Source organism: Macaca fascicularis, chromosome 11, assembly GCF_037993035.2.
Source record: "Macaca fascicularis isolate 582-1 chromosome 11, T2T-MFA8v1.1".
In the NCBI taxonomy this organism is placed as follows: Eukaryota; Metazoa; Chordata; class Mammalia; order Primates; family Cercopithecidae; genus Macaca; species Macaca fascicularis.
Genome location: NC_088385.1, coordinates 46,038,934 through 46,058,853, shown reverse-complemented (window position 1 = coordinate 46,058,853; position 19,920 = coordinate 46,038,934). Strand labels below are relative to the sequence as shown.

Genomic DNA, 19,920 nt, shown 5'->3' with positions numbered 1-19,920 from the left:
ATAAAACCAGATGATGACTATTAACTAGAAAGCACATGAGATCAGGTCAGAAGAACTGATTTGCCTCTTTTCTCTATGGAGGAAAGAAAGGGTGCTGGCAAAGTATTCTCAGTAAGATCCTTGCTTTTTTTCTTTTTATCCAAGATCTCAGATTTTAAAAATGAGGATGTGGTCTAGAAAAGGATTTAAGCAAGAATCTGGGGAATGCCGTTTTAAATATCTTAATCTCATTTTTCCTATAGGTCTCTAGCTTTTGGACCTGTAGATTCTTAATGAATATCTAGCTGCCAAAAGGCAAACAGGGTGCACCTCTTGAGGACAAGGAGTGTGTTTATTTAAGAAAGAGGCAGGTTAGCAGACCACTGGCTGAGTGGAATATGGGTCTATAAAAGCCACTGGAATAAAGGAGGAATGTGATGTGGCTTAATCCAGAGCTTCTCACAGAACTCTATACCTATGTACTGTGCCAATGTATATGTAGGTTACATATCCTTTGTCCTGCTGCCCTCAAAGCAAAGAAATCTGGTTTGGGGAACAGGGGTTGTACTGGAACAGACTTTGCCCATGTTGAGTCACTGTTGAATAAACTTTTATAGATTAAATGCTAGAAAAGGCATCCACATGTCTCTGTATAGCACTGGCAGGATCCTAGTAAATATATTGTAATTCTGCAATAAATATCTGATAAGTGATTGAATGAATGAATGAACGTCTCCATAGATTTGGTTTCTACTGCCAAGTCAGTCTGGTACCTTACACTAATTATGAGCAATCTATTTATTTTGCTGCTCGCAGTAGGTATATTGCAAAATCCTCTTTATGATGAGGATAAATATCTGTCATTTAACATGTCCTTTTTTAGAAAATTATTTTCACCACAAGGAAGGCTTAGTAGCATTGCTGTAGCAAATTGACTTCTATTCCTTGCTTTCTGACTATTAGACTTACAGCCAGGTAACCTTTGTATAAATATCTTTGGGCAGTCAGTTGACAGAAATATAGCTTGTACATTTTAGTTCCTCCTGTGTAGTAGTTGGTACAGTTCAGTTTTTAAAAATCTTTTAAAAATAGATCTATAAATGTAAACACAAATTTCCATACCTTTCTATTGCTGGGAAAAATGCTAAAGATACATCTTAAAATCTTTAACTTTCTGAGGGCTCATTTATAAAACTAATAATGAAAACAACTCCCTTCTCACTCATAAGTTTTTCTCATTTTATGAGTATTATTACATTAAGCCATATGGAACTGCAATTTTTATAGGTCAAATATTAGCAATTTAAATGATAATCTGATATAATGATAAATACTCTTAAAGTTGACTTTTAGAGAATTTGCATTTTTAACAGCTTAGTAATACTTTAATAATCCTTCCACTAATTTTATTTATTTATTTATTTATTTATTTATTTATTTATTTATTTATTGAGACAGTGTATCAATCTATCACCCAGGTTGGAGTGCAGTGGCACAATCTTGGCTCACTGCAACCTCTGTCCTCAGGGTTCAAGAGATTTTCGTGCCTCAGCCTCCCAAGTAGCTGGAATTACAGGTGTGTGCCACCCACTACACCTGGCTAATTTTTGTATTTTTAGTAGAGACGGGTTTCACCATGTTGAGCAGGCTGGTTTCAAATTCCTGACCTCAGGTGATTCACCCACCTTGGCCTCCCAAAGTACTGGGATTACAGGCATGAGACACTGCACCTGGCCTAATATTATATTTTTTTTACTTGGAAATAAACCTTTTCCCTGCTCTTAAGAGGCTATTCTCATCTCTATTTTGGAACCTAGAAATATCTTATCCAAAAGATATAATTTAAGTAATAGTAAATGTCTATTTTCACTTGAATATTTCTTATTATCACATTTTTTAAAGAATATTATAAATGACCCAAATCTAGTTCTTTCTATTCATGAAAAAACCTGATGCCATGATTGGTTCCAGCATGTATAGTTATACGAATTATTGATAGCTAAATTTTATGCCTTTCAGATTGCTAACTTCTTATTGCTATGACAACACAGCAGTACTTAGTGGTACATTATTCTTAAACTTAATACATCTCATGCCTTAAATACAGTTAACATTGTTGAAAAATTTTTATCACTATTGTTCCAATTAAATTTTATATTATTATTTTAAGAATTTTGTTTCCTCTGTATATAGACCTTTCATGTTACACTTTCCTCCTCTGGATTTGAGTTGGTCTTTTGCTCTCAACTTAAGAAATATTTAGAATTTTGTGTCATTCAGAGGCTCCAAGCACAAAGATATAACTAATACTTCTCAATGCTTTCCCCTTCTTTGTAGCTTTGTCTTAGAGAATAATAAAAAAGTAACTCTAACAAACATCAACACATTTTACCAAAAAAGTCATCACTGTCAGATTACTTAAATGTTAATGCAGAAAAGTGGGAATATAATGCAAAGTATAAAAGTACCTTGAGACATTAGTAACACAACTATAAAAAAACCATAATCATGGGGAATGAATTTTATCTCAAATAATTTTACTATTGTAATTGAATTTTAACTCTGTATACATTTGAAAGAATTTTAGATTCCCAAGAAAAAACAATTATTATAATTGTTTAAATAAGGATTATTTGTTAAATGATCTTTGACACCTATGGATTTATTCTGCTTTCTTTTCCATAACATGTAGAGATGATTCTGGGTTTTACTTATAGAAAGTAAATTAAAAATAGTCAATGGTTCTTTTTTGAAAGCTACTAATTAGGAGCAATCTGACCATTTCTTCTGTTGCTTATGTTAGATATGTTGCATGATCTCCTTTTTAATGAGCCAGAGCCAGTGAGCCAGTAACATTGTGATGTGGTAATTGATCTACCTGAAATATTTAGAAGATTACCTGAATAGGTCTATATATCTAGAAAGGAAAGTTTAGTAAAGGGCACTTTGAGTGCTTATCTATTATGTATAACTTTGGTAGGACTACAGAAACGAACTGACTCAAAATGTTAAATTCTAGACCTTTGAGCTGGAAAGAGAATCACATGCAAATTAATTATATAAACATTGGATATAGGGTCCTCCATTTCCTTGTGTTTTCAAATTGAGTAAATGTCATCCCGAATTTTTTTGACACAGTCTCCCCAGAGAATTCAGTGGTGGCTTAAACATCATAATAATATTTTAAAATCATTATATTAATAATACCCTAAGTGTCATTAGTTGCTATGTACATCAAACATATATAGAATGTATTATTTTCACCATTTCACATGATCATAAAACAATAATTGACAGAAAATTGAAATTTAATAAAACAATATTTGATGAGTCCTCCATAAATATATAAGCTTATGAATATTTTTATATATATTCATCAACATTCTCATTCACATCAGTTTTCAAAGTGAGCAATTTTTATAATTTGCTACATTATTTAAATAACAATAGCTCAGATAGGGCCGGGCGCAGTGGCTCACGCCTATAATCCCAGCACTTTGGGAGGCCAAGGCGGGCAGAATACGAGGTCAGGAGATCAAGACCATCCTGGCTAACATGGTGAAACCCTGTCTCTACTAAAAATACAGAAAATTAGCCGGACGTGGTGAAGGGTGCCTATAGTCCCAGTTACTCGGGAGGCTGAGGCAGGAGAAAGGAGTGAACCCGGGAGGCGGAGCTTGCAGTGAGCCGAGATTGTGCCACTGCACTCCAGCCTGGGCGACAGAGCGAGACTCTGTCTCAAAAAAAAAAAAAAAAAAAACCTCAGATAACAAATAATGTGGGCACATTTGCAGTTCTTTTAGCATCATATTATGACTTGGCATTTTATTGAAATCTTGTCCTGATTACATTTTTTTAAAAGGTAGCTAAATTTTTTTCTTTTTTTTTGTTTTGGTTTGATTTTTTTAATTACAGGAGTATATATTTAAGATATTATTAGGCTTTTATAAATTCAATAAGAAATTAAGCATTGCAAAACCATAATTTAATTATTTTGCTTTGCCTTATAATTAAAATCCCTTATGAGAAAAATGTCCATATCTGTTCATTAAAGAAAACTGTCTGATTTCAAAAGGCCCTAGGAAATTAAAAATAGTATTAAACTAAATTTTGAAGAAATTACACAGTTTTGCTTCTCCAAATTCCTGTTACAAAGAAAACACTTGGCATCCTGGAACATTTTGATACTTTTGAGGCCCCATAAATTGCTCCAGTAAACTATTAATACATGGTGTTCCAAGTAGTTTTTTAAAAATGCTTCTAGGTGAACGAGGTATTCTCATGAGTACTTAACAGAATATAATCTAAAATCTACATATCTAGGTACTTAATTCTTAATCATGTCAAGAACAATAAAAATTTACTATGGAATAAAAACCACCAGTATCTTGTCTGGCTTAATAGAAATCTTTTTTATTCATTCTTTTTTAAGATGTTACATTTTCGCCTAAGTAGAGAACATAAGCATAAGTAGAAATTAACTTATTTGTCTTCGTAATGCCATTTATTGAGTGCCTACTATGTGCCTGTACTATAATAAGTGATCTGAGTACATTGCTTCACTTAGCTTCATAAAAACCCACTCCTTCATTTAGTCCTCATAACAAATGAAATTATTAAAATAAGTTGTTTTACAAATGAGGTACTAGTTTGGAATTTGGGTGATATTACAATGAATCCCCAGAATCATTTCTCCAAAACCAGTTATCACAATCATGATTCTATAGTGCTTGCTTTTTCTGAAATATAGATATAAAACCTAATTTCATTGTCAAATATGCCAATTAATCAAATTTTCTGGTAGAATCCTATAGAAACGCATGTGAAATGAATGCACTGATGTATTTTTATCACTGTGGTCTCAGTTGTGTATTGTGTCATGGCTACTCTTGGGACCTAATAACATAGGGGTTTTATGCTACAGGAGGAGAATATCTGTGCTTCTGATTCATATTAAGTTGGAGCTGATGTCACCTTGGAAGGCAACAAAAGAACTCTCCCCTGAGATTCTATGTATTTCTTCCTCTGAGTAGACTCAGAGTACCTAATTAAAACTGTTCAGTGGCTCTAATGACTAATTTCTATTTTATGCTATTATTATATGATATTAATTTAAGATAATGTCATATTATATGAGTGCTTAAGACAATCTACCCAAACAAATAACTATGTATCCTATTTTTTAAATAAAGTTAGACTGGAGAGGAAAAAATAAAGAACAGGGCAGGAGGGAAGGCCTTGGAGAGAGATATGATGCAAGAAATGTGACCAGAAATGGTATAGCCACTTTGGAAAAACAGTCTGGCAATTTCTCTAAAAATTATATGCTTCAGTATTTTCATTCATTGGCATATATCCATCATTCATAACACAAAAAAGTGAAAACAACTGAAATATCCCTCACCCAATGAGTGGATTATTCAAATATGGCCTACAGTGAAATATTATTCAGCTAAAAAAAAGGAACCGTTACATGCTACAGCATGGATGAACCTGAAAACATTATACTAATGGAAAAAAGGCAGTCACAAGGGACTGCATATTGTATGGTTCCATATATTTGAGATGTCCACAACAGGCAAATCCATGGAGACAGAAAATAGATTAATGGTTGCCAGGGGTTGAGAGGAAGGAGGAATAGGTAATGTCTGCTATTGGGTATGGGGTTTTTTTCTGGAGTGAAGAAAATGATCTGGAATCAGTGGTGATGTTTACATAACCTTGCGAATACACTAAAAACCACTGAATTGTATGCTTTCAAAGGGTGAATTGTATGATATGTGAACTATATCTCAATTTAAAAACAAGATCAGGCCAGGCGCGATAGCTCACGCCTGTAATCTCAGCACTTTGGAAGGCTGGGGCGGGCGGATCACGAGGTCAGGAGATCAAGACCATCTTGGCTAACACGGTGAAACCCCGTCTCTACTAAAAATACAAAAAATTAGCTGTGCATGGTGGCAGGCGCCTGTAGTCCCAGCTACTTGGGAGGCTGAGGCAGGAGAATAGCGTGAACCCTGGAGGCAGAGCTTGCAGTGAGCCAAGATCGGGCCACTGCACTCCAGCCTGGGTGACAGAGTGAAACTCTGTCTCCAAAAAAAAAAAAAAAAAAAGACCAGAGATTCCTTATATTTGTAATGATTTCATTGCAAAATCTTCTTATATGAACATACACATGTACGAGTAAAATACAAACATTTTGAATTCAAATAATAATTAAATATATTATAAAATAAGCTTGTGCTGTCTATCCTTCAATCTAATGGCTTGTGTACCATAGGAAAATAGGTAGATATTGTGTACCGTGGGAAAATAGGTAGATAATTCGTCCATAAAACACATTTTGTATTTTAAAATCTCTCCTTCTCTTTCTCTGTCCAGGCACACACACACAATATACACTTTATATTTTTTAATCAATTTGCAGTAATCATAAATCTTTACCCCTAACTAATTTAGGATATGTTTTCAAAGAATAGAGATATTCTCTTAGGTAACTACAGTATACTTATCAAATTAAGGAAATTTGACATTGATATAATATTAATATCTAAAGTACAGTCCATATTCAAATTTTGGCAATTGTCATAACACTGTACTTTAGAGCAACTTGTTTTTCCCGATGCATTGTCTTGCACTGCATGTAGTTGCCATGTCTATTTATTACAGTTTGCTTTATTCAGAAGAGTTTCTCAGCATTTCTTTATTTTTTATGACATTGATATTTTGAAAGAGTGCAAGACTACTGCTTTTTTTTTTTTTTAAGAGAATACCTCAATTTAGGTTTGTCTGATAGTTTCTGCATGATGTGATTCAGGTTATGAACTTTTTACAGAAATACTACTTGTATTAGTTTCTAAGGGCTACAAATTACCGAACACTTGCCGGTTTCAACAACAGAAATTTATTTTCTCACATTCCTGAATACCAGAAGTCAAAGTATTGGCAATCGACACCCTCTGAAGGCTCTTGGAAAGAATTATTTCCTGCCTCTTTTCCAGTTTCTGGTGGTGCCAAGCATTCCTTGGTTTGTGGCACCATAACTTCCATCTCTGTCTCCATGTGGCTTTCTTTTCTTTCCTGGGTTTCTTCTCATTTGATAAGGGCATTTATTGGATTTAGGGCTCATCTGGTTAATCCAGGATGATCTTGTCTCAAGAACTTTAATTAAATCTGCAAAGACTCTGTTTCTAAATAAGGTTTCATTTACAGATATGTGGGGGGGGGGTCTGGATTAAGATGGATCTTTTTGGGTCCACAATTGAATTTATTGCATTGCTGAAATGATGTGTGCTTCACAAAGGATAATATTAGAATGTTTCAGATGTAGATAGGACTAGAATTTTTTTATTAAAAATCATAAATTCATACTGATACTCAAATTCAAATTAAATAGTAGAGTTTTTCTCTTGCCTTCCCACATAGTATGTTTGTGTCTTTCTTCTTCCACAGTGAGAACCCTTGCTCCTAACATTACCAAACCATTTATTTACTTAACCAATCCTACAATACACATAAAATGGTTTCAGAATTGCTACCCCTATATCATTACCAAAAATAAATTTGCAAGTAAGCTTCAAGATTTCCACGTGATTCTTTCTGTCTTTGACTGAAATTATGTAGCCAAGTTCAAAAGTCACATGGATTAATTCATCCCCACCTCCATCCCCCTCGCTGTGTGGTTACTTTATCCTTTGGATATACTGTTCAGTTAAATTGTTTCTGTTTGTATTCAATTTTAAGGTTTCTTCCTTCATTCTTGTTGGTTTAATTTTGTTTGTTTATTGAATAGTAACACTTTGAGGGATTCCAAAAGTAAAAACTTTATTAATAGAAAGGATACTTAGGCCTTTTCCTGCCTGTCCATTCCACCTTGTTCCTCCCACCTCCTGTAGCTAACCAACTTCACTAGTTTCAGGTTTACTCTTCCTGTGTTTCCTTTTTTAAATATAAATGGGTATGTCTATACTTCATTTTGCTTTCTTTTTACATAGAAGTGGTTCTCAACTGGGAAGATTTTGTCCCCCAGAGATATTTGGCAGTATCTGGAGACAATTATTTTTGTTCACTACAGGAAGGGGTGCTACTGACATCTAGTGGGTAGACATCAGGTATAATGCTAAACATCCTACTATACATAGGGTAGCCCTCGACAACAAACAATTATCTGGTTCAATAAGCCAAAGTGCCGTTGTTGAGAAACCCTGCTATAAGTCTACTTTTGCATTTTGCTTTTCAACTTAACAATATATCATAGAAATCACTTCATATCAGTTTATAGAGGTTTTCCTCATCCTTTTTTTTATAGCTGCATAGTGGATGTACTATAGTTTATTCCGTCAGTCTTCTTTGTATGGGTATTTATGTTGCATTTCAATATTTTGCTATTACAAATAAGTTGTAATGAATAACTGCATGCATCTTTTTTTGTATTTTTAGAAGTATATTTTCAGAGTAAATTCCAAGAAGTGGGTCAAAGGGCAAATGCTCTGTCAGTTTGCCAAATCCCCTCTGTAAGAGTTGTATGATTCTGCATTTTCACTGTAGTATGAGAACACTCCTTTACCCACAGGCCTGCCAGTGGAGTGAGTTATCAAGTTGTCGAATTTTTGCCAATCTGAAAAGCAAGAAACTCAATGTAGTTTTAATTTGTGTTTTTCTTACTATGAATTACATTTTTTTGTTTTGTTTGTTCACATTGCTGGGTCAAAACCCAAATTGCATAATATGTAACCCAAATAATTATAGATGAATTACAGAAGCAATATTTATCAAATGCAGTGAAACAAAGTATATACAGTATTTTTCTGCTGAAAATGTTAAATGTGGCTGGGTTCTGTGGCTTACAACTGTAATCCCAGTGCTTTGCGAGGCCAAGTTAGGAGGAACCACTTGAGGCAGGTGTTTGAGACTAGCTTGGGGAAACATATCAAGACCCTGTCTCTACAAAATATAAAATAAAATAAAATTTTTTAGAAAAAAGAAATGTCAGATGATTTCTTAGAGAAGCTTTTCTTGTGTCCATGTGCCAGTAAGTTTTTATGTAAACATAATGGTATCGTTTAGCAGTGCCTGAGGGAGAAGTACTCATCACCAGGTTAACAAATATCATCCTGGAAATGTAGTGTTTAAAGTCTTCACTGATGTTTTCAGACTACCAAGATGTCACACTGAGTAAGTTATCATGACTTTCCACTAGGATTCTTGTGTGCTTGGCGTTTTACAGGCCATATATGTCTCTTGGAAGTCTTCGAGATCAAGTCATTTACCCTGATTCAGTGGATGATATGCATGATAAAGGTTGTACAGACCAAGATCTGGAACGTATCCTACACAATGTCCATCTCTATCACATAGTTCAAAGAGAAGGAGGTAAAGTCCATCATTCTTTTTTAATGCATTTAACTTCACGTTTAAAAAGTAACCTTGGGTATATATTTAGTGTGTGGTTTAATTTGAATGTATGCTATAATCGGAAATAAGCACATAAGTGTAAAGATGGAGTTTTATTGCTGTTCCATTATTTGTATTTCTTTTTCTGCTTGTGTTATGTTTAAAACAACACATTAAGGTGTTTTTTTTTTTTTTTTTTTTTGAGGCCGAGTCTCGCTCTGTCGCCCAGGCTGGAGTGCAGTGGCGCGATCTCGGCTCACTGCAAGCTCCGCCTCCCGGGTTCCCGCCATTCTCCTGCCTCAGCCTCCCGAGTAGCTGGGACTACAGGCGCCGCCACCACGCCCGGCTAATTTTTTTGTATTTTTTAGTAGAGACGGGGTTTCATTGTGTTAGCCAGGATGGTCTCGATCTCCTGACCTCGTGATCCGCCCGTCTCGGCCTCCCAAAGTGCTGGGATTACAGGCTTGAGCCACCGCGCCCGGCCACATTAAGTTTTTATCAAGTCTCCATGTCAGTGCAGCTAACATTTAAAAAAAGCTTTTTTCTTCTATATTTGAATGTACAAAGTCCCTGAGGCCATTGTCAGTCTAGATGTATTTAAAGTCTGTGACAGAAATATTAGCCTTACAAGCCCTCAGCTTACATTAAATTAAATAATTTGAGAAGTAGATACCACAGAACTTACTTTTTTTGGTTTCAGACCCACAATCTTACCAGTATCTTTTTTTTGCTCTCAAGCAGCACACAGATAATTAAAGTCAGAAACTTCTGTATTGTGTTTTTTCAGCATAAAACATTTTTGAAAGAGTATAAATAACATTTGTACATATAAGCTTAAAATAGAATTATTGTCTAATAATACTCTCTGTGTTTAGTGATACTTTCAAATAATTTAATAATAATAATCTCACTTTAGCTAGAGCAGTCAGGCAAGAGAAAGAAATAAAGGGCATTCATATAGGAAGAGAGGAAGTCAAACTATCCCTGCTTGCAGACACATGATTCTATATCTAAAAAGCCCCATAGTCTCAGCTCAAAATCTCCTTCAGCTGATAAACAACTTCAGCAAAGTTGCAATATACAAAATCAACATACAAAGATTACTAAATTTCTATACACCAACAACAGCCAAGCCAAGAGCCAAATCAGGAAGACAATCTCCTTCACAATTGCCACAAAAAGAATGAAATACCTAGGAATATAGCTAACCAGGAAGGTGAAAGATCTCTACAATGAGAATTACAAGACACTGCTCAAAGAAATCAGAGAAGACACAAATGGAAAAGCATCCCATGTTCATGGATAGGAAGAATCAATATCATTAAAATGGCTATGCTGCCCAAAGCAATTTACATATTTAATGCTAGTCCTACAAACTACCAATGACATTCTTCACAGAGCTAGAAAAAAACTATTTCAAAATTTATATGGAACCAAGAAAGAACCTGAATAGCCAAGGTAATCCTAAGCAAAAGGAACAAAGCTGGAGGCATCATACTGCCCCACTTCAAACTATACTACAGGTCTGCAGTAACCAAAACAGTATAGTACTGATACAAAAACAGACACAGAGACCAGGGAAACAGAATGGAGACTGCAGAAATAAGGCCGTACATCTACAACCATCTAATCTTCAACAAAGCTGAAAAAATAAGCAATAGGGGAAAAGACTCTCTATTCAATGAATGGTGCTGGGATAACTGGCTAGCCATATGCAGAAGACTGAAGCTGGACCCCTTCTTTATACCATATACAAAAATCAACACAAGATGGATTAGAGACTTAAATGTAAAACCCCAAACCATAAAAACCCTGGAAGACAACCTAGGCAATACTATCCTGGACATGGAAACAGACAAAGACTTCATGACAAAGATACCAAAAGCAATCACAATGAAAGCAAAAATTGACAAGTGAGATCTAATTAAACTTAAGAGCTTCTGCACAGCAAAAGAAACTATCAACAGAGTACACAGACAGCCTACACAATGGGAGAAAATATTTGCAAACTATGCATCTGAAAAAGGTCTAATATCCAGCATCTATAAGGAGCTTAAACAAATTTACAAGAGAAAAACAACACCATTACAAAGTGGGAAAAGGACATGAACAGACACTTTTCAAAAGAAGACATATATGCAGCCAACAAGCATATGAAGAAAGCTCAATATCATTGATCATTAGAGAATGCACATCAAAACCACAATGAAATACCATCTCACACCAGTCAAAATGACTATTATTAAAACATCAAAAAATAGCAGATGTCAACAAGGTCGTAGGAAAAAGGGAACACTTATACACTGTTGGTGGGAGTGTAAATCAGTTCAACCACAGTGCGGCAATTCCTCAAAGAGCTAAAAACAGAACTACCATTTCACCCAATAATCTCATTACTGGGTTTATACTCAGAGGAATATAAATCATCTACCACAAAGACACATGCACACAAATGTTCATCACAGCACCATTCACAATAGCAAAAACATGGAATCAACGTAAATGCCCATCAACGATAGATTAAAGAAAGTGTGGTACAGGTACACCATGGAATATTATGCAGCTATAAAAAAAGAATGAGCTCACATATTTTGTGGAAACATGAATGGAGCTGGAGGCAATCACCTTTAGCAAACTAATGCAGGAACAGAAAACCATATACTGCATGTTCTCACTTACAAGTAGGAGCTAAGTGATAAGATCTTACAAGCACAAAGAAGGAAACAACGGAGACTCAGGTCTACTTGAAGGTTGGAGGGTGGGAGGAGGGAGAGGAGCAGAAAAGAAAAGCACTGGGTACTGGGTTTAATACCTGGATGATGAAATAATATGTACAACAAACCCCTGTGAAATGTGTTTACCTATGTAAGAAACCTTCACATGTGCCCCCAAGCCTAAAAGTTAAAAAATAAAATAAAACAAAAAATAATATTCACACTTTCAAATAATTTAATAATTCATATAATTTGATAGTCTAGAAAAATGACTGAAATAACAAATGAGACACCAAGATTAATTTTAAATGGATTTTATGTTCTGTTTCACAGCCCGCTTACATTATTAGAAGTAGAGTAGTAGTACAGTGATTGAGAATATGGACTTTTAACTCAGAGTTCTGGAATTAAATCTTGATTAGTCCTGTTCTCTGTATCTTCAACTGTAAAATGAGGTTAAATATCTACCTTACAAGTTTTTTTGTGAAGATCAAATAAGACTGTATGTAAAACATTAGCAAAATGGCATATGAGTACACAAGAATTAGTAGCTGGCCCTGTCTGGCAGCTCACATCTGTCATCCCAGAACTTTGGGAGACTGAGAAGGGTAAATAGCTTAATAGCTTGAACCTCGGAGATTGAAACCAGCCTGGACAACATGGTGAAACCACTTCTCTATAAAAAATACAAAAATTAGCTGGGAATGGTGGCACACCCCTGTTGTCTCAGCTATTTGGGAGGCTGAGGTGGGAGAATCATCTGAGCCCACAAAGTCAAGGTTGCAGTGAGCTGTGATTGCGTCACTGCACTCCAGCCCAGTGAGACCCTGTCTAAAAAAAAAAAAAAAAAAAGAATTAGTAGCTAATGGTAATATTAGTAGTTGTAATATTGATACTATATTTTGTCTTTGTGTGATAATGCTTGAAGTTTTATATAACAATATCACATACATTATTTCATTTGATCCTTACAATAAACAAATAAGGCAGGCAAGAAAAATACTTTTAATTTTTGGTATTTGTCATTCCTACTATATATGGAAAGCAGATTGGTTTTTTGTTTCATGTGGTCAACTCCTTGGAGTTTCAGAAGGCTGTGGTAGAATAAATGCTACATGTTTATCTTGGGCAAGTTATTTTGAGGAAGTTTGAAATCTAATGATCCAAATAGAAATTTAGAATAAAGATGAAATAGTCTATTCTTTTAGAAGTCATCAAGAAGGTCTAGAACTCTTTCTAAGAATTTTCCAAACTTAAAAATGTAATCATAATTGTTATGGGTTATTGAGTGCTTACTATGTGGAATTTACATATATCATCTTATTTAATACCCATAATCGTCCAGTGATGTAGGTTTTACTATCTTCATCTTAAAGATTAATTTCAGAAATTTAGTAACTTAGAGTCCCATGGCAAATTGTGGGACAGGGATTCAAGCACAGATCTGACTTGAAAGTCAGTGCTCTATGCTAGAGTATGCGACTGTACTATGGTAACTCCTAGCTTTTTAAACAATAATAAAAACTATTATATCCTTGAACATAAAAAAAAAAAACTTCAAGGAAATCTGTTTTACTTGCTTAATTCTTAAACCTGAGATATTTAAGCAAGGCAAGAAAACACATTTGCAAGTACATTAGTTAATTTGAAAGATGCCTACTGAAGTCCTGTTTAGACTAGCTAATCATTTGGTTGGTATAATAAAAATGGAATTAAAAACTACATTCCATTCCATCAACTAGGTTACAAAACAGGAAAGCATAAAAGGGTTAACAAAGGGACATGAACTAAAGAAGCATATGCATCTCCAGGAAGCAGGAAAATCATTCTCTTCTTTGCTGACTTTGTCTCACTAAATCAGGGTCAGAGGCAACATTATGACTCAGAGTTTTGATTTATGTGTTCCGTGATCATGCAATATTGCCTGCCTACAAAAACCTTTGGGTTTAGTAGAACAAAGAACATGATTTATTAAAATATATAAAAGTTAAAGAGTCCTTTGACCCAAATACTTTTCTCTTGTGCCATGCTTTCAGGGAGCAGGGGAAAAAAAAGTTAAGCTCAGAATATTTCTCCACTGCATAGTAATCCAAGTCTATTTCTCAAATCATCACTTATATTTCATAAGTACTATGAAATTCAATCACAGGGAAAGTTTTATTTCAACAGTTTTCCCTAGAAGCAAGAACTCTGAATCAGATGGTATTTTAAGATTATTTTTCCTAACATAAAATTTTAAGGATTTGTCTATTTCCTATGTGTATTTTCTTATTTAAAAAATGACAATTTCTGGAAGCTTACCCAATAAAATGAACAGTGATTCCCTCTAGGGAGTGAGATTTCAGGTGTCACTGGGAAATAGGAAAAGTCTCCTTTTCACTCCAGGTAATTTTTATTGGCAATTTTTCATCTGTTGTATTACCTTTATTGTATGTCTTTGCTTATTTAATTTTTGGAGTAACACTTTCACATAATTCATAAATGAAAAGGCATTTTTAAATGTACTGTAAAAGATTCTTCTGATTCCTGTTTCCTTCCATCCAGTTATCACCTATCCCCATCAGGCAACCATTGTTTTTAGTTTCTTTTTTATGCTTTTATACATTTTTTTAATGCCATGTACTCTGTAGTGGTAATTTTAAAGGAAGAAGATGGTAAGAAACATAAAGATTCATTTTATGCTTAACAATTAATATATATTATTTCATCAAAGTCTCTGAACTTTTGGATTTCAAAAACAAGTCCAGGCCGGGCGCGGTGGCTCAAGCCTGTAATCCCAGCACTTTGGGAGGCCGAGACGGGCGGATGAAGAGGTCAGGAGATCGAGACCATCTTGGCTAACACGGTGAAACCCCGTCTCTACTAAAAAATACAAAAAACTAGCCGGGCGAGGTGGCGGGCGCCTGTAGTCCCAGCTACTTGGGAGGCTGAGGCAGGAGAATGGCGTGAACCCGGGAGGCGGAGCTTGCAGTGAGCTGAGATCCTGCCACTGCACTCCAGCCTGGGTGACAGAGACTCCGTCTCAGAAAAAAAAAAAAAAAAAAAGTCCAAATTTTTCTTCTAACCAGCAAAAGAATCGAATAATCATTTTTGATAATTTGACTTTTCAGATACACAGTTCACATAAAGCAATGAAGACTGCACTTTCTACTTTATTTCCTATTGACCAAGATTATTTCAAAAATTTAGTGGCAAAAATTTCAAAATTTTAATGGCAAAATTCAGCTGATCAAGTAAAAAGATGACAGAGAACGTGGATTTTTTCCAAAGAAGAGAGTTAACCCCTGAACACTTAGGCTTTAGAAATTTTGCTCTAAGTATCTGTTAGGTTTTGGCAGTCATTTTCTTCCTTGAAAATCAGACTCTCCAGGAGTGGAACTATGGTTTTATTTTTAAGTAATCTTAAAAAAATCTAATTATAAAATTAAGGTAGGCTTATTATAAAATTTTCAAATTTTTAAAAAATGGATAACTTAGGAAATGAATCTAATTCTGTTCCTGGAAATATATGTGTATGTGTTTATTTACAGAAAGATGATGATATATACAATTCTGAAACTTGATTTTTAATATACAGATATTCTGGGCACATATTCATATTAATATGCAAGACCTACTCTCTTTGTAAGAAAAATAGAATCCTTGCGTTTTGAATAAATATCAAACAGAAAGTCAATAGTTAAGATGTTTTAAGAGATAGCATGCATGGAAAAACTATAAAAGCATCAGATAGACCTAAACATAAATCCCAGTTCTGACATCTAATATTGTAAACCTAGACAAGTCAATTACTCCAGGAACTGTAGGTTGCCCACTTATAAAATGCAAGAAATAAAATCTATCTTACAAAACTGTGAAATATATGATGAGAAAACTCACATAAAGTGCTAGGCACAGGGGAGCCACCTAAATTAGTTCCTTTCTTAGCCTTTGTAGACTTTGTACTTGACGTATGAAAATTTACTGGGTCTTTTCTCCCATCTCCCTCCAAGATAAGTGTAAGCCTATCAATCCACTGGAGACACTGAGAAACAAACACAGTTTTTAAAGTGTCAGTGTTTAAAATTCTTGTAAGATCATTTGTCAGTATAAGAAGTTATTACCATCAAAAGAATATCAAATCTAAAACAAAATGCTTATACATGAGGCTCTGTAGTTTATCCAAGCATATATTCTATAAAATACCAAGTTCTTCATGTTGACAATTTGAATTTGGAATCACTTGTCTAGGGTAGAAACAGTAACAATTAAACAAATGATTTATATGAATGTATATTTCTTTATTTTCTTAAGGATGGGATGCTGTTATGGACTGGAAAGATGTCCTGTCAGGAGGGGAAAAGCAAAGAATGGGCATGGCTCGTATGTTTTATCATAAGTAAGTATACTAAATTCAGGTAACTACTAGTCCATTGCTGTAACCAAACCAAACAACAATAACAAGTGTTTGGACAGGATTTATTGTCCTCATGTTTAGTTTAAAGATATCTTACTATAAAATTAGTGCATAGAGTTCACAGTTGGTTTTATTGTTTTTTGTTTTTTTTGTTTTTGAGACAGAGTCTCATTCTGTCAGCCAGGCTGCAGTTCTGTGGCATGATCTTGGCTCACCGCAACCTCCGTCTCCCAGGCTCAAGCAATTCTCCTGCCTCAGCCTCCTGAGTAGCTGAAATTACAGGCGTATGTCACCACGCCCAGCTAATTTTTGTGTTTTTAGTAGAGATGGGGTTTCACCGTGTTTGACCAGGCTGGTCTTGAACTCCTGACTTCAGGTGATCCGCCCACCTTGGCCTCCCAAAGTGCAGGCATGAGCCACTGTGCCTGGCCAAATTATTTTTTCTTATAGTAGAATCTCCAAATATTTGTTTTTCTATTTCTTTCATGTTAAGTAATGTTAGATGAAATAATATGTACAAAGGACTAAATTAAATTTTTGTGTATCCTAAGTTTGAAATAATGATTATTAATTGTAAAATATGAAGACTATACAATCACTATGATACTTGTGTAAATCCAATAGTTAGACATTCAGTAAAACTTTCTGACTTAAATTATTAAATTCAAAGTAAACCAACTTTTTAACCGTTCAGCAGCCTATTACACCAGTAATGCTCTCCCCCTTGAAATTCAAAGGTATAGCCAATGGAAAAAGGGACCATTCTGCATAGGTTTCAATGAACTGAGAAAAATTGAGAGGCAGGAAATAATTGCTTCTGATAAAACATTTTTAATTGTAACCAGCTTCATAGCCTTTTGAGTTTAAGGATATCAAGCACAAGACGTGGGAAGGAAATATTAAAGCCCTTCTGATTCTCCTGATTCTTTCCATTCTCCCTCCCAACCCCCTTAGATCTCTGGCAATGAGAACCTGAGTTGTGCAGCCCAGGAGGTTGCCAGAAACTATGTTACTCACTTTTTATAATTAAGTCTTAGGAAAAAAGGACCAAATAGTTACGTACATGAATTCGTGAATGGCCATAAATGATGGCAGATGCAGCACTCTTGAGTGAGTTGCAGTGAAAGCGGTAACATTTTTTGTAGAGAATTTTAAAAATTAAATCAAGTATGTATTATTGAACATCTAGCAATTAGTTGGCCCACACTAAGCACTCACTTGGCTATTCATTTTTTTAAAGCCTTTAATTATGGGAAAAAAGTCAAATGTCATCATAAAAGAGAAATTGTTCTAAGAACCCCATATTCTCATTACACTGATTTAACAAGTCTAATGTTTTGTTACACTTGATTTATCTACTCATTTTTTTAAGTTTCTAAAGTATTTTAAAGCAAATCACAGGTATTACAATATTTTTCCCTGAATACTTTGAGAACAGTCTCTGAAATATTAGGATATAGTCTTAGATAATAACATGTCACAATAATACCTAATTAAATTGGTAATAATTATTTAAAGTTATTTAATATATGTATGGTTCATATCCAAAGTTTCCCTGATTGTCTCAAAAATATCTTTTTACACTTGATTTCTTCAAACCTGGATCTAAACAAGTTTCACACATTGCATTTTTATTGTTACACCTCTTAATTCCTTTTTAATCTAAAGAGTCTCTCCTCCTCCCAGGGCTCACCTACCTTTTATACCTTTGACTTGTTGAAGGAACTGGGTTAATTGTCCTGTAGAATGTTGCCTGTTCTAGATTTATCTCATTGCTACCTTATCAGGTAAATCTAGGTAGGGGTCCTTTATCCTGTTTCCCAATCTCCCATTTTTTTTCTGTAAACTGGAGATTAGAGCAAAGAGCTTGATGAGATTTAGGTTCAGCCTTTTTAATAAGAACGTAGCATAAAAATGATTTATAGAATTTTATTAAAATATAATTATGTTCATTTTATAAAAGTAGAAAATGTATATAAGTAAAAAAGAAAAAATCTGTTATCTCATTAGCAATTATCTCACTAGCTGTTATCTTATTAGCACTGTTAAAATTTTGGACATTTTAAATTATTCAAATTTTAAATTACTGTAACATTTAAACACTGTTAAAACTTTGGAATTTTTTTCCCAGTCTTGGTAATATGCAAAAGTTGGTTGTTATTTGTATTATTTTAATGTAGCTATTTTCATAAAGCATATTATAATTTATATACTTTTTATTTCATATGTAATTATGTGCTTTTCTGTATTAATATATAATAGTTAACCAGGGCTTATTGTTATTGTACTAAAATTTATATACCAAAAACACAGATTTTAGATATACAATTGGATGACTTTTATGAATGTTTCTACATTATGTAACCAATACCCCAATCAAGATAAAAAAACATTTCTGTTACCCTAGGAAGTTTATTCATCCTCCTTTCCAATCCAGTCCCCTCTAGACATTTCTGTTCTGATTTCTATCACCATAAATTAGTTTTGCTTGTTGTATAACTTCAGGTAAATTAAATCACACTCTAAATATTATTTTTGTGTTTAGCTGGGATTTTTAGTGAGAAAAATTATTAGTTGTGTTCACAATATATTATTTATAACAATGTACATTTAAGAATGTGGCTAACTAAAAATATAAACTAAATTTTGCTAATTTGGGATTTTTAGTGACGTGTATTTTTGGATACTCGTTTCTCAGAGGATGTGGTGAAATTCAAGAGTAAAGTTTACAGCTTGGGGCCGGGTGCAGTGGATCACTCCTATAATCCCAGCACTTTGGGAGGGCAAGGCGGGCAGCAACTCCTTCTCTACAAAAATAAAAAAAAATTAGCCGGGCGTGGTGGCGGGCGCCTATAGTCCCAGCTACTCGGTAGGCTGAGGCAGGAGAATCACTTGAACCCAGGAGGCAGAGCTTGCAGTGAGCCGAGATGGCGTCACTGCACTCCAGCCTGGCAACAGAGTGAGACTCCGTCTCAAAAACAACAACAACAACAACAACTTTACAGCTTGGCATTTATGACCAGCTGTTACCCACTATCACCCTGACTCTGTTTGGGTCTAGGCCATAAGTATCCAGTAATATGATCATCAGCTTAGAAATATAATATGGAGGAATATAAAATTTAGCTGTAAATTTCTCACTGTATCAGTGTGTTAATAAAATAAACTTTGTAATAAATAACAAGTGACATTAATAAATGTGGTTAACCCAAAGAGATTTCACATATCTGTAACCTGAAATAAATACGTGGTGTTTGTGTATCTAAAATATTTTGGATATAATGTGATAAAATGAGTGAATTAAGTCACAAGTATATCAATGGAAAGAAAATTTAGTGAGCCATACAAAGATCAATGAAGAAGAGCAAATAGTTGAAAAGCACAATCTGTTGACAAAAGATACAAGGAATTTTAGGTATTCAATCTAGTGAAGAGAAA

The 19,920-nt window shown here is 34.4% G+C and overlaps 1 protein-coding gene across 6 annotated transcripts in view; it reads left to right on the top strand.

Annotated features, from left to right (window-relative positions):
* The window catches only part of ABCD2 (ATP binding cassette subfamily D member 2), a 65,283-nt gene that overhangs the window by 26,898 nt on the left and 18,465 nt on the right, over nucleotides 1-19,920 (top strand). For all 6 annotated transcript variants that reach the window (XM_074006597.1, XM_065524027.2, XM_065524025.2 and 3 more), the window contains exons 7-8: nucleotides 9,206-9,351; nucleotides 16,380-16,464. In XM_074006597.1, coding sequence (XP_073862698.1) covers nucleotides 9,206-9,351; nucleotides 16,380-16,464 — 231 coding nt within the window. The remainder of the gene's footprint in view (nucleotides 1-9,205; nucleotides 9,352-16,379; nucleotides 16,465-19,920) is intronic.